Source organism: Embiotoca jacksoni, unplaced genomic scaffold, assembly GCF_022577435.1.
Source record: "Embiotoca jacksoni isolate LCO1_2020_lvr unplaced genomic scaffold, fEmbJac1.0.p SCAF_18, whole genome shotgun sequence".
Classification (NCBI taxonomy): Eukaryota; Metazoa; Chordata; class Actinopteri; family Embiotocidae; genus Embiotoca; species Embiotoca jacksoni.
In genome coordinates, this window is record NW_027185318.1 from 6949837 (window position 1) to 6965787 (window position 15951).

The window sequence follows — 15951 nt, forward strand, 5'->3', positions numbered from 1 at the left end:
TTGTTTACTGGAAAATACGACTGAATATTTTATATTGTAAAATAGCGTACTTACTTCAAAACGCTCACGCGGGCTTGAAAACAGGCTGTAAAAAAACAACAACAACAACCAAAACACTGGAGTGGGGGGGGGGGGGGATGTTTTCTTCTTCTGCCTTTAAAAACAGTGTCAGTGTGCGGTGGAGACGGCTCGCGCTGACGTAAATCTAAACTGGCCGAAGCTTCTTTTATCTGCGAGAGAGTGAACAACGAAACTTTTAGTCTACATTCAAGCATCATCATGAGTGTGGGGGGGGGGGTGATGTTTGACAGGGAAAAGATAGATTCTGACGTTTCACCAAAGTTTTATTTTTTTTTTTTTATAGATTTTCTAAGATGCTTTGAAAACAAAAAGTCAATATGCCCGGAGGATTCTCTGTCAGCTATCCAAGTGAATCACCGGAGACGTTGAAAAATACAACAAAACAATACATTCATAATGTTTTAAACATATGCTGAGATGAGGATGAGGGCAGATGATAGTGGAGTGATAAAGAGGAAAGAGCCTTTGCAGCTTCGGGCTGACAGCTCCCCCCCTCCCCCTCCCCTCCCCCCCCCCCACCCCACCCTCAGTTCTTCATGCAGGACTCGTAGGTAGGTACCATATACTTGATGTTTATAAAGGCGGTGGGTCCTCCGTAGCGCTCAAACAGCTGCAAAGTCTCCTGGATCAGCTCGCCGATGTTCTCTCTCTTTCGCTGGCCGTACTCGACACGATCTCCAAGATTTTCTGGGGACGGGGGAGGGGGGGGGGGGACAGGGGGGGCGAAAGACGGAGAGACAGACAAAATGAGAAAAAAACAAAAAAACAACCAAAAACAGAGATAGTTTGTCTCGGAGCTCGGTCTTGAGTCGTCGCGGACGGCGAGGCCGGTGTCGGGGCTCACGGAGCACCACCTGTGGCCACGCCGCACCGCCTTGCTGCAGACCGAGTCGGCAAACGGCATCCTTCCATCTGACTTGAAACCCAGCGGACAGACTGAATTTAATTTACTCCTCTCACGCCGCGGCCGTTCGGGACTGAACGGCAGAAGAGTTTTCAGCTGTTCAGCTGAAAGTTTAATGAGGCGGTCTGCAGAGAGGAGAGCAGCTTGGAGGGCGTACGAGTTAGTGACAGCTCCGCTGTTGCACAATGCTGCGCTGATGTACACGAGGCATGAGCAATGATCTGGAGTCATGCTCCACAATGCGTGTGTGTGTGTGTGTGTGTGTGTGTGTGTGTGTGTGTGTGTGTGTGTGTGTGTGTGTGTGTGTGTGTGTGTGTGTGAGGTTGCTGGTGCTGCTTACACAACACAATTACTATCACACCATCATGCAAAGGAACTGTCCGTTTTCACATTTTGATCTGAACATGTAGGATCAAGGGCAATTTGACTCAGAAAGAATATTACCAAGGTCAGTCAGAATACAACAAGAAGGTTGCAGAACCTTCCCTTCCCCAGCGGGCGCACACGCACACACACACACGCACACACACACACACACACACGCACACACACACACACACACACACACACACACACACACACACGCACACGCGCACACACACGCACACGCGCACACACACTGCACTAAAACACACAAAATTGTCCAACAGGAGTTAAGCGCGCTGGGGGAACTTGTTATCGAAAAAAACATTCCTGAGGTGTCCAGCTTCCACTCGTTCTTCTCTTTCACCAGCAAGCACACTTAAACACACACAAGCACACACAAATACACACTTAAACACACACAAATACACACTTAAACACACACACACACACACACACAGATGGTAACTTTATCAGCACATAGCAAACTGCCAATCTCATGCCACTGCACTGGGGTATCAACAAACACTTTTTAAAGGAATGAGGCATGCACACACACATACAAACAGACACACAAACAGACACACACACACACACACACACACACACACACACACACACACACACACACACACACACACACTGCTCAACTAAAATATCCTGGAGAGAGAGTGTCGATTTTATTTTTGGAGACTACAAAATAAAACCAAGAAAAACAAACTGGCCCTTCGACTTAAAAACAGGAGAAGAGAAGAGAAGAGAAGAGAAGAGAAGAGAAGAGAAGAGAAGAGAAGAGAAGAGAAGAGAAGAGAAGAGAAGAGAAGAGAAGAGAAGAGAAGAGAAGAGAAGAGAAGAGAAGAGAAGAGAAACATTAACGTTGACATTAACATTATACAAGTGAAACATTAACGGCGGCACTTAAAGCGTGGACCCGGCAGCCCCTTCTTTCACTCCTAATTAGACCTGGAGAGAGAAGGGGGGCATCAAACCTTGCCACTTTTTCCAAACAGCAGTCCATCCTTTATTCTCTCTCAATCTCTTCTAATCTCTCATCTTCCCTGACAACCACCAACCCCCCCCCCCCTTCTCCACACACACACACACACACACACACACACACACACACACACACACACTCCACCCCCTCCCTTCCCGTCTTCCCCCTCGCCTTTCCGCCCATCCATGGCCTCCTCATTAAAACACAACGAGAGCCAGTCCCATAAAGTGGGCTGTTAAGCAGGAACACGTCTATGATCTCAGTCTGCGGCACTTACTTTCTGCTGAGGACTCACTCATTTCACATGAAAGCCGACGGGGTAGGGGTGAATAACCGCTGGTCAGACGCGGTGCAACTTTGGCTTCATTTAGCGGCTATTTACTCTTTTCTTTCTCGAGAAACAACGGCAATAACTGCAGAAACACAGAGGAGCGAAGGCCTTTCAGACAAGCTCTTGTTTGTATCTAAACTGGTGTTCTACCCACAACACAGGCCTCTGCGCCCTACTAGTTAGCAAAAAAAAAAAAAAAAAAATCCCAAATAGCATCCAAACTGCAGCCATCTGAGCAATAAAAGAAAAAAAAAAGAAAAAAAAAAAAAAAAAGGCAACGCAATCATGGAGGATTTTACAACAACAGTAGTCTGTGATGTGTGTACGCTTAGGCGGGATACAGCAGGGAGTAAAGTGACGGGAGTCACTCTTACAGTCTGTTTCAGCTCCGTGGTGTGTGTGTGTGTGTGTGTGTGTGTGTGTGTGTGTGTGTGTGTGTGTGTGTGTCTGTTACGGACGTTCGGTTGGAGGGTTGAACTGAACCAGAGTCGGACTGTTAGTGTGGAAATGAGCAGCCAAAGCCAGCCTACAGGGAGAGCTTGGCCTTCAGACAGAGAACACGGGGAGTCGGGAAGAGGTGCGGCTTGGGAACCAGCAGAGCTCAGAACAGTTTACTGGGGCCTGGAGGGGAGTGGGGTGGGGTGGGGTGGGGGTGGGGTGGGGAGCACGGGACGCAAAGGGGGGGCCGGGGCAGGGTGGAGGGGGGGGGGGGATCGTTGCTGTTGCTATACTGAGCCTTTCAGCCCCCTCCGACTGCATTTCTCTCCTGCTGAGCAGTTGTGAGGCCAGCAGCATCAAAAGGAGGAGGGCAGAGGGATTTTGCAATGACTCTCAATATTTAAAGAGCAGAAAAGGGAGAAGTGTGTTTAAGGCGGACTGGAGGAAAAGGAACGAGGAGAGGAGGAGGAGGAGGGGCGGAGGGGGGTGAGGGGGTGGGTGAGGGTGTTAAAAGCTGCTTCTGCAAATGTCCTTCAGCAAAATAACTTCTTTTGCTTGCTTTTTTTTTTCTTTTTTTTTTTTCTTCTTCTTCTTCTTCTTCTCTCCAGCCAACCTCCCTGGCTTTTTTTTTTTTTTTTTTTTTTTTTTTGCTTTCGGCAATATCCCTAAACCTGGAGCAGAGAGAGAGAGAGAGAGAGAGAGAGAGAGAGAGTCAGAGAAAAAAAAAATCTTTAAAAACAATCACAATAAAAACTCTCGCCCTGTGAACAGAAGGAAAAGGACCCTGGCAGGGGTTGGCCGTCTCTTGAGGAAGAGGAAGGGTCGATACAGCAGCAGATGGGGGAGGGTCCTCGGTGGAGGGAGGAGAGGAAGTTTGGTTTCTGCCTTTTTCATGCTAAATGCCTGGGATTGGAGGGAGGATGTGGTGGTGGTGGTGGTGGTGGGAGGGGTGTGTGTGTGTGTGTGTGTGTGTGTGTGTGTGTGTGTGTGTGTGTGGGAGGGAGTGGGGGGGGGGGGCGTTACAGCACATGGAGCAGTGAGGTGAGGAAGCTGAAAGGAAGAGGTGAAGACGAAGAGATGTCAGTCTGTCCTTTCATTTAGGCATCAGGGCCTGTGCCTCTCTCTGGCTCCACTGTGATTTCTGCCAAACTATAGCAGACCAAACCACACACAACAACAGCTGCAGCCTTCCTCCTGCTCCTCCTCTTCCTCCTCCTCCTCCTCCTCTTTCTCCATCCCACATTCCCCACGATCCAAAGCAAACAACCTGTCTTTCCACATCAAGCTGAAGACAGACGAAAAGACTTCTGCCGTCACAGAATGGAGGCGGCGCTCGGTGTTTCTCAGAATATGTACATGGTGAACTTTAGGGGCGTTTTTTTTGGTTGTTTTTTTTTTTTTACCATCAGCCGGCAGTCAATGGATGACTGGCAAGAACGCCTGATGGCTTTATTTTCTGTTTTGTTTTTTTCTTTCTTGTGAAACGGCACCGGAGCTGTACTTTGACCCCGTCCTGAGGTTCCTGGCTGAGGTCAGCATGCCTTATGTGTATGTTGTGAGGTTGTAATCTCCTGTCTTGCCAAAGAGCGGGTGACGCAAGCACTGCAGCGGCTTTGGGAAGTTCAGCTCAAAATTCCAGAGCTGATTCAACACGACATCGACCCACCTGCCTTTGTTTCTAATCAACTTACCCGTGATTGTGGAAGTTCCTTAGGAAAGCAGTTTAGCGAGGAGCTCCCCCCCTGCCCCCCCCCCTTTCCTCCCTCCTCCTCCTCCCCAACACAATAGCCCTTTGATCATAGCAGCCAGATGCGGAAGAGGATCAATGACTGTGAGAGACCTGTTTTTTTGGTTGTTTTTTTTTCCTAGGTGTTTCGGCCTCGCTGGAATAAAGGAAACGGAGCGGTGCAGGTTATGAGAGCGTTGAAACAGCTTGAGTTCCAGGAATACTTTAACTGGCTGCACACAGCTGAGGGTGTTATATGAGTGCATGTGTTGTCATTCTTGCATATCACCAATCTCACAGTCCGCCAACCATATTTTGCACGAACATACTGTAATTTATCCGTTTTTTTTTTCACAATTATTGTGACTTCATCTTCGGTAGGTTTCGTCACGTCAGCTGGAGAAATAGAGTTTTTTATTTTTTAAATGCAAGACTTCATGCATTTCATTTCTACTAATATTTTAATTCCAGCTCAAAATTATTACACAGAAATTTTGAGGGTCACGTTCATAACTCTTCTTCCTCGTTTAAGTGACATCCACACTAATACGTGTTGATCTTAAAATGGCATTTTAAAACCAAAATGATCTCCATCTTCATACTTCAGCACGGTTTCAGAACTAATCATTAATACCAACACGCCTGAAAACACATAGAAGAAATTTCCCCTCGGGGATTAATAAAGTGTATAAAATCAAAAAAAAAAATTAAAAAAAAATCACATGACCATGACCTGATACCGGCATTGGACAGAATAGCTTGTGTGTGCATAAAGCAGTCGCATTACAAAATGCAGAATTTAACTGCACGACAGCTGCTCGGTTGGACAACGAGGTCAAGAATATCCTGTAATTTATAATCCACGTTGAATTAACCTCTGGTTGTCGAGGGTAATGTAGTTTATTTTTGTCCAAAAAAGGGTCACGTGATTGGGGCGTGACGAAAAGGGGAGGGCATGTCGTGGGTGATAGGACCCAATCAGGAAGCAAACGTGGGTGTCCACATCATTGTTTTCAAAAGTCTTCCTTTCCACCCATCTGGATGCAATCCTGGAGGTTTCAAAAAAAACAACAACAACAAAAAAAAAAAAACCGTTTTAAAAGTCTCCATTTCAGGGGTTACAAAACACCGGAGTAGTGTGGATGGTGTAAAGAGTGAGTTATATAATTTAAAATCAAAATGTTGTGAGAGTGAATGTAGCCGTAGACCTTTCGGGTACAATTTTATGCAATCAGGCCATAAGGACAGAGAGCTGGGAGGTTGGTGGTGGGGCATGTGTGACAGAAGGTGTGAGGCTCTGAGGGAGGCGGTGACGAGGAGTGGATGGGACCACTGGAGGAGGTCTGGGCTTAACAGCAGGGCTCTAATTAAAAGGGCCTCACAGTTGGGCGCCAGGCAGGCCTCTCATAAAAAGACTCACACTCTAGCAGGGAGGTGGGAGAAACCAGGTGTGTGTGTGTGTGTGTGTGTGTGTGAGTGTGTGCGCATGTGTGTGTGTGTGTGTGTGTGTGTGTGTGTGTGTGAGAGAGAGAGAGAGAGAGAGAGAGAGAGAAAGAGAGCGTGTGTTTACATGTGTGTGCTTAACCACAGGTGTCTGTGAAGGGAAGGCAGCAAGACAAAGTGAGAGCGGGAGTGTCCTAACAGTGTGTGTGCGTGTGTGTGTGTGTGCGTGTGCGTGTGCGGGTGTGTGTGTGTGTGTGTGTGAAAGTAATGACTGGATATACAGCATGTGTGTACAGATCCAGACACACGCATGTGGAGAGAGAATAAGCGTGCTTGAATAATTCCATGTGACAGGGACAGAGGGGAACGAGTGGAAAAAGGATTTAACGTGGAGGAAAAACATATTCTGGTCCTTTAGTCGCCTAAAACTGAAAACGAACTAAAAACCTCCCCCCAAAAAAACAGAAAAGCAAAGAAGAATAGAAGAAGCATGAACAGCAAAATACTCCTATTCATAAGAATGATCCACATTTGCATTAAATTAATGATGTAAATACGAATTGTTGCATCGGTCCAGGTGTTGCCGGTTCTAACTGCTCCATACAAAGTTCGGTAGTTTACATTTTAAAAGACATGTACACGTATATGTATATCTGATGGAAAGGCTTTTAAAAAAAACATCGGGAGGCATGGAGCAGAATTACCAAATCTCACATGTTGGACATGCTCAAGTAAAATACCAGCACTTTAATATTGTAAGTAAACGATAATTGTTTTATCACTTTCCATCTCGAACCCTCCTCTTTCCCTCTCTGCTTATTTCTCTCTGCCAGTGTCCCCGACCCCCTTTCTCCCCCTAATGGATTAGCAAGAGGCTGACGGACAGCACAGCTGTGGCTCACATTCCCGTACACACACACAAGCACACACACACACACACACACGCACACACACACACACATACACACACACGCACACACACACACACACACGCACACGCATGCATATATATGAACATACACACACCTGGAGCTGGGCCCATTCCCACTTTGCTGCTTTTCCATCACAACCTTTGTGTGTAATCAATAACAACATTTCAGCTTGACACAGCTCGCCCCAATGAGGGCTGCAGTTTCAGTCACATCACATTACACACACACACACACACACACACACACACACACGCACACGCACGCGCACACGCACACGCACACACACACACACACACAGATATCCACGAGATTGTGAGGAGAGAAGTAAAACAATAGGCTTATGGCCAGCAGTAGTTTATTAAACCCCCAACCCCTACGGCAGACTACGTCTGACTGCTCATGCTTACTGAAGTCTAACCTTTGCTGTAGGTCAGTGATCTCATTTTCCATGTGTTCATCCAGCCCAGCAGTCTATAGGTATAGCTGCTGCACCGTACCAATTCAACCCGGTGAAAGTTGGACATCAGCAGAGCAGTATGCCAGGTGGAAGAAAATGTGTCAAGGTCAGATTGCACAGCAGAAAGCAAGCCTGGAAGAATGTGTGGACGAGGTTGAGACAGAGATGTAACCTGCTGAGGATGCTCCTGAGCTGTGGAGAAGCTGAAGCTCTTAGATTCCTATCGATCTGGGTCCCACTGGCTTACGAGTCTACATCTGTACGTAGGTATACAAGAATTGAATTCCAATTGCACACTTCCGCCAAAATCATGCCGTGTCTTTGGCTAATCTTTCCGAAGAAATCCCAGGCTGTGGGAGGGATTCAAAGCCCTGTCGAGGCAAGGTGAGAGAAACCCTCTTCCACACATCACAAAACACTCATTTCGCTCATTTCTTTTTCAATTAGCCAACCAGGCCCAGCCATGACCGAGAGCAATATCAGTTTGCACCATTTAGTCATGCTTTTAATGCACAAAGAGAGCTCATCTTACATGATGGATCAATGCTATTTTCCAAGCTGTTACCATATCCATTATTGTTTCAATTACCACCACTCAGATAATGGTTATCCCAATCTCATTTGATCCAATTGTAGCTTGATACATGCAACTCTGAATTAGCCTCAGTATGCTTGTCACAGCTCGAAAGGACAGAGTCATCTCAATGCTATGCTCACAGGTATATCACACTGATGGCTCAGATGGGCAGCTACATTTTAATTATTTTCTAATTAGATTGCACATTGTTCAGGGTGCACAAGAGCGTGTCGTGACAAAGGATCCCCGTGGCCCGCTGTAGCAGAGGTTTTAATCTGGGACAGAAAATACGGCCACGCACGACCCCGGCACTGCCAGCACGCGCACACACACCACGGAGCAGCAGCACGTTTACATTATGAATTCAACTGAAGTGGTTCGGCACACGTCACCCAGGAAAACACTGACCCTGGTTCCATTTGGCTATTTCAATCCGGACGTATGCGATCTGACCACAAGTGGCCAGCAAAAGTACAGCTGGAAACACTCGGGCTAAAGCTGGCCACTATTTGAGCCGCTCACGGCCAGGCCAGATGTCTGGACTGAAAAAGCCAAATGGAAACGGGTCCACTGACATCCGTCCTGGGTAATCACTGGAAAGTACCAGTATGATCGCACCCGGGGACGCATTGAGCTCCGATCTGCTCAGACCACATTCGGAAGTGGTCTGAGATGCGTGTAGCCATAATTCTTCTTAGCAGTGGGAGAGAAAATGTGTCCTGGGCAACACTGAAGGACCACCTACTTCCAGTGTTTGTATTTGTGCTTCCACGCGTTTCCGTTATGACACAGTAGGTTTGTTAGTTTTGGATGTTTTTTTTTGTTGTTTTTTTTTAAACAGTTCTTACACCTAAAGATATCCACCTACTCCAAAAAGCAACTGTTTAGTGATTTTAAATACAAGCTGTACATGATGCTTGTTTCACCAAAGACTCCTCTGTTTAGTTTTTTTGTTTTAGTTTATCTTGTCTGTAATTTCTGAAACACATCAGACCGTCAGAGCTGTGTGGATGTGTGCCTCCTCGCACTGTTCATTTATCCACAGCAGCACAGCATCTTGAATAAATATAATATTTTGACCCAAACTGATCGGGTCTAGACGGTTAAGGTTGTGAATAACAAACTCACTGAACCGTGTTCAGACAGTTATTAACGTACAGAACTTAATAGACAGCGGATATAAATAAGGCTCGAGTGAGCAGAGATGTCTCATTTTGTTAAATCCGTCCCGCTTTGACTCTTCTTCTCCAAATTCTGTAAATGCTCATGTCCTTATTTACGAGCTTATTGACCTGATGTATGTGTTCATTTGCATATAAAGCGGAAAAGTACAATCCGATATCAGTGGTCACTCAAGATGCATGTGGATACGCAAGATAATGCTTGGTGTAGACTCAAGCATTTAGAGCTGGCCACTTGTGATTGGACCACCTGTGCCGGATGATGATGCCAGGTGTGCCGAGGATTTGTGCTTCACTCCAAGAATCTGCAGCTACTCAGGCTTCAATAACACTGAAACCTTCCAACGGAAGAAGCAGGCTCAACATACCGTTTCTTTACCATTTTTTTCCCCAAGAGATATTATAGTTAGGGATTATGGGCTAACGAAAGAAAACTGCTGGAATGCAGTACACACTGGTTCTGTCACTTGCAGGTTTAAGATTGGAAAAAAAAAAATAACAAAATAAAATGAGTTTGATTTTAAACTGTTGTTACTGCAGCTTGACTTCTGTAAAAGAAAGTAATATACTGTGCAGTATATTACAGTGACATTAAAATAAAACAAATCAAAGCTTTTCCCTCAGAGGACCTACCCTTCCCCACTCTGCCTGTCTGTGTCTCCGGCCGGCTCGGAGGAAGAAGTGTCAGTGCTGTCAGGTGTGAGTCAATGCCGTCAGATGCGATCTCATTACGCCAGCTTACCTCAAGGTTAGCAGTGGGCTGCTGGCGGGGCACAAAATCGATCTGCACCAGGGACAGGCGTTAAAGGCCACCGCAGTGTGCAGTGCGCACACCCGGACACAAGCCAAACAAGCACTGCGCTTTGAAATGCAAAGGCCCACTAATACAGGCATAGGCACGTAACATATCTGCACAGAGCTCTGGAAGCCCACGACAGAGTCTGAGCCCTCGTCAAACGGGTGCAGATTAGCATATTAATATATTGCAGTGAATTACCTTTCGCTTTAAACTTTTTAATGCAGAAAGAATTCAGCGAAAACATTTGATTCTGAAGTATATCATTTCACTGGTCATAAAGCTTTCTTATTTTTTTTATTTTTTTTTCCTTTATTCATCCAGATAAAGAGAACTTCATCATCATGATGAAATAAATAAATAAATATTCCCTTCTAACAAATGAAACATGGTCCTGAAACACCAAAGGTAAAATATATTACATCATACATGTTGCTTCCTGTTACCTGTGGCCCACATGTTACGTCAGATAATAACACCCCCAACAGCAAAGTCCTCCCTAATTGTCTTATCTCTCGTTACACGAGGCAAAACCATGTTTACTCACAGCTGGCAGCAGAAAGATGGCCTTCTAATATGAAGCGTGTTTGACAGATTTCCAATGAGCTTTGACAAGTTTTTGCATCTTTCAATCTGTGAGATCATCAAAGTTGATCCCGGAGTTCAAAGGCGATGCCCACCTCAACACACGCTCATCAGGGATTGTCACAACCCATGTTCCTCCCTCAGATCTGAGCACATAGAGACATCAAATTAAAGGCTGTGACAAATAATAAATAAACTACAGAGGATATTTCAATTCTTGCTCATGCTGGTTTGTGACTTTCAGTTCGAGAAACTAATACTGAAGAAATTAATATTAATAGGAAACAGCTTGGCTCGTGTACCTTTGCTCAGGTAGCAGGTGTCCATGCGTGGGGGATCCTGGCGCCTTGCTAAGGCCTTCCTCTCATTTACACATCTTAATGGGTACCGAGAGCATATGTTTAAGTTGATTCTTCATCTTTTTTTTTTTTTTTTTACTTTCCTTGAGAAATAGAGTCTTTTGAATAAAACATGCTGCACAGCTTGGACACAGTGGGCCACTCTGTTTCATTAACACCTCCACAGTGCAAGTCTGGATGCACAAATGGTATTTATCCTCATATTATCATCTAAATACTGAGAATACACAGATTAATGTAATATCAGGTTAATGTCCTGCGGTGACATCTTGTAAGTGCAGCAAAATAAAGCGAGGGAAAGTTGACTAATGACGGACTTACTTGGTGCTGCTTTTGATAAATCTAATTTTGATTTTAGTTGCTGCCAGCCATGTTGTTTATTTAACTGGTTCTGTTAACTTAATCAAGCTTTTTCGGTCACTGAATTTAATTCCACCAAAATATTATGATTAATGTACTCGACAGTTGCAGTAATGCAAAAAAAAAATCCAACCCTTTATCTCTTCATAATGACATTATTAATTTGCAAGAATTTGCCACCCCATATCAAGGCCAAACAGTCTTAATTCATCTGTTTAATAAGAGTAGGATGTGGCAAAAGTTTCCTTGTTGGACAGTGGAAATGTCTGGCGATAGAAACGATTTTTTATTTTAAAAGAGTTCAGATGATGAGAACAGACCCAGGGTGTTACAAAACAGATGTAATATGACATCTGAAAAGTATAAAGAAATGGATAAAACAGGCTGCCGAGGTTGGAGCGACCTGGACAACAAAGGGAGGGCTAGAATCAGAGGAATCGCTCTCGTAAAGACGGCCACATGTCCAGACAGAGACTCGTGTGGGTTTCAGGTGGAAAAACTGACAAAGAGGCAGAGAGGGAAAGCCGAGAAGAAGAAAGGGGAAGAGTGACAGAGAGAGGGGAGGTCGAGCGGTGTGGCAAATTTCAAAAGAGCGATTCCATTTGTCCTTTTCACTCGTCACAAGAGGAACATTTGAAGTGACATGCTAATTTAAGTCAGTGACAAATCAAAGTCTTTCAATGATATTATCCTCAAGTGAGGTGAGTGGCTGCTCCGCACTTCACATTTTTGCAAGTCATTGAAAGAACGTGACTGCAGTTAAAGCATCAAAAGTATGAGCTGTGTTTTAGTGCTGTATTAGCTCCCCTCACCTAAAAGAGTGTCGGCACACACACACACACACACACTCATATGAACAGAGGTACACACACACACACACACACACACACACACACACACACACACACACACACACACACACACACACACATTTATGCCCATATGATGGGCTATGTGCCTGGCTAATAAAATCACTTTAGTCTTCATAACCACTTTAGCCTTGGAAGCTGCCATCAATGGAAGGACAAGCACACACACACACACACACACACACACACACACACACACACACACACACACACACACACACACACATTCATGTACAGGAATGAACAGTGAGCAGTCCAGCCCTTCCATTAGCCTAATGAAGTGGCTCCCTAAGATGGATGACATGACATCACCTCCACCACCAATTACAATATCACCCCTAAAAAACCTTCCACTAAAAGCCCCACCCTCCCCACACCCACGACTCCCCCCCCCCCCCCCCCACCACCACCACCACCACACCCACACCCACCCTCCTGTATTGCTTACTGCACCAAATGGACGGTGAGCATTCCAGGGCCCATTCGGCCCACTCACAACACTTTTATTGGTCTGGTTATTTATCTCTTTAATGCAATTGGCTGGAGTGGATGCCTATGGATGTGGAGAGCTAGTAAATCACGATGGGTTGGGGGCAGCAGCATGATTAAAAGAACTTTGGCTGAACAATGACAATGGCACAGAGTGGACAGCATGAAGTCCATCCAAATTTTTGAGTGGGAGCAAGCAGGGAGCCGCAACAAGAAGCCTGAGGACACTACCATATCCATACAAATGCAATTAGATGTAAAAAATATGTTGTTGTTTTGCCTCCATTTAGACGGAAAACCAAATTTTGCCCCCCTGAAAAATGAGGACGCTCTCTTCCACGTGGATAAACGGATGTGATCACTGACGTGATATCAGGAGATTCACTGTCATGTGATAAAGGTTTGAGAACCTTGACCTGCTGCTGACCTCAGGTTTTCACGCTTGCTCAGGTGACAAACTGCGCTTTTAAGAAGCACGGGTTCAAATTTCCTTTCACTTGCAGAGATTTACGTACCTTTCTGTTGTTTAAAACAGATGGCAAACACAATTAAATTCTATCACGGACAGCAAACATTGTTTCACATTAATGTGGACATAAAGTGGCCTAAAACACTTCCTGGTTGAGGACATGTAATCTAGTCCTCTTTCCCTCCGCTGCACCGGCTCCCTCCCAGAAGGACAAAGGAAAGTGTTTATGGGTGGAAGGATGCAGGTACAGGCATCCATAAACAGTCAGCGTTTTTATAGGCAGCGGCAAGGCCCGGGGGTCTGTCAAGGTTTACGAGTCCTCGGGCCCTTTAAAGGAGGAGTGTTTAAGTATGGTATTTACATAAAACAAGCCAAGGTGTCTGTCTTAAGCAGACTTCACCTCAGCACAGAAATGCTGAAGGTTTCTCACAGGTTGATCATCTGAGACCGACCCAGAATAATTCCATATGTCTAATGATCTAACGTTTGACAGAAAGATTAACAACACCTTAGCGTTCGTGTGTTGTACATCTCAAAAGCCTATATCCTACATAACGCTGCGGTGCCATATTGTAGCACAAGCACACATCAAACACACGCCACAGTCTCACTCAGTTCCAATGTCAATTTGGCCTCGATCATCGTTGGACTTTCCACTGGCCAACACTTTGTGCCTTCTGCCAGCTATGTCCCTTTTTTCCCAGCTTTAATTTTTTTTTTTTTTTTGCTTCTCTTACACCACGGAGGGAAAAAAGACGTGACTGCTGAAAGCACAATAAACGCTCTGGCAAAAGCGGGCTTAGCCGCACAACTGCCCAACAGCACTTTGCATGTGTGTGTGTGTGTGTGTGTGTGTGTGTGTGTGTGTGTTGGAGGGGGGGGGGGTATAATTGTGTGTATCACCTTTACAGTATGTTTACTCATATTAGCAGACGCCTCTACCCACCGGGGAAGGTGCAGTCCAAGCAGAAGGAGAGAATAGAGGAGGGATGGGAGGGTACAGAGAGGGTGGAGGGGTTGGGGTGGGTACCGAGATGTGCTGGGACAGCAGTACCACCCCGATGTGAGTCATAGGACACACTGTCAGCAGCCAGCCGACATCACACACTGACTCATTACAGTGGAGGAGAGATGACAACGGTAGCCATGATCAAGGAGAATGGAAAAGGCACATCAGTGACAGACAGAAAGAGAGGACGCAGTCAGCATCAACTGTTGTTGTGGTGACACGGTTCTCTGTGATGACACCAGAAAAACTTTGAAATGTTCACGAATACGTCTGTAAAAGGGCAAATCCTTTAATGCATAGCTCTCCAGTTCTTGTTCTTCTTGAGTGATTGCTGATCAGATTTAGCTCCAATCACTTTAGAGTCAGAGACTGTCCTTGCAGACAAAAAAAAAAAAAAAAGACAGCATCGGTCAATTCAGCTAATGTCTCCTACAGCCAAAAGAAAAATGAGGAGCAAAGGAAGTGGTCAGGGTGGATCGATGTGTCAAGAAAATGTTGAAATTTCATACAGGGGACTGCTGTTCACTTCCCATTTCTTATGTTAACCAAAAATATAATTTTTCCCAAACGTATTTTTTTGGTCCTGCCAATATAGTCATCAGATCTTTGTTAAGACTTAACAAAGTATTGTTCACGGGTTTGCATTTTGGGCTTTTGGGCTCAGCCAGTGTAGAAAATAAAGTGTTAAGTAGCTGGGAGACCCAGATTTGACAAATCCTTACTGGCATGTAAACAAACTTTAAATACAGAACAACAGAATATTGGCCAAGATCCAGCTAGTTTGAAGGCCTGAAAGCACACTGTGTTGCTTTAGCCACTTATATTAGCCACCTGTTGCTAGCCAGTCACAGGAAATGCCGGTCTTCAAATTCATTCAAATTAACAAACACACCTACTGTCAGACATATTTTAAAATATAATTACATAAATAGAATCATGAAGAAATTTCTGCGGCCTTAAATCTGGTGACATAAAGTGCCCATCCACCGGTTTCAAGAATGTTGGGCACAAAAATTTGTGTGTTGATTTTTTTTTTTTTTTTTTTTTTAACTTAAACCTCGACCCTAACACACACTGAGACCTCCACCCACTTTGTCTGTAGATGATGCAATGTCATGCTGGCGCCACCCTGTGCACCACCCTCCACCAGAAAGCCCAACAATCATGACTGCATAAAAGGACACCAACCATCTCATGTGTTGACAGAAGAGACAAACTTATGCCATAACCCTGTCAGTCAAGAAGTAACAATAAAATACCACGGTGCAGCAGATTTGCAGAAGAGATAATAGTGTTTATTTAACTGTGCGACCTTCTAACATCTCTGCCTCTGTTCATATTATTCACATGCAGCACTAAATGACAGGAACACAGTATTCAGCAGTTCCTGTTGACATCGGATTAGAACAAAAACAAGCATTTTGTAACATCCTGACATCTGACACCTTTCCCTAAAGGTTCTCGAGACCTGTGTATGAATATGTGTGTATATGTAGACAGTACGTCACAGCGTGTTTGATTTAATGAGGGCTTTCAGATTTGAATTACTTCACTGTTATCTACTCACGCAACAAACAACCTTCAA

At 45.0% G+C, this 15951-nt stretch overlaps 1 protein-coding gene across 5 annotated transcripts in view; it reads right to left on the reverse strand.

The window, feature by feature from the left end:
• Positions 1 to 607: 607 nt before the first annotated feature.
• pacrg (PARK2 co-regulated) overlaps positions 608 to 15951 on the reverse strand; it is a 194998-nt gene continuing 179654 nt past the window's right edge. For all 5 annotated transcript variants that reach the window (XM_069152443.1, XM_069152442.1, XM_069152441.1 and 2 more), the window contains one exon: positions 608 to 768. In XM_069152443.1, coding sequence (XP_069008544.1) covers positions 608 to 768 — 161 coding nt within the window. The remainder of the gene's footprint in view (positions 769 to 15951) is intronic.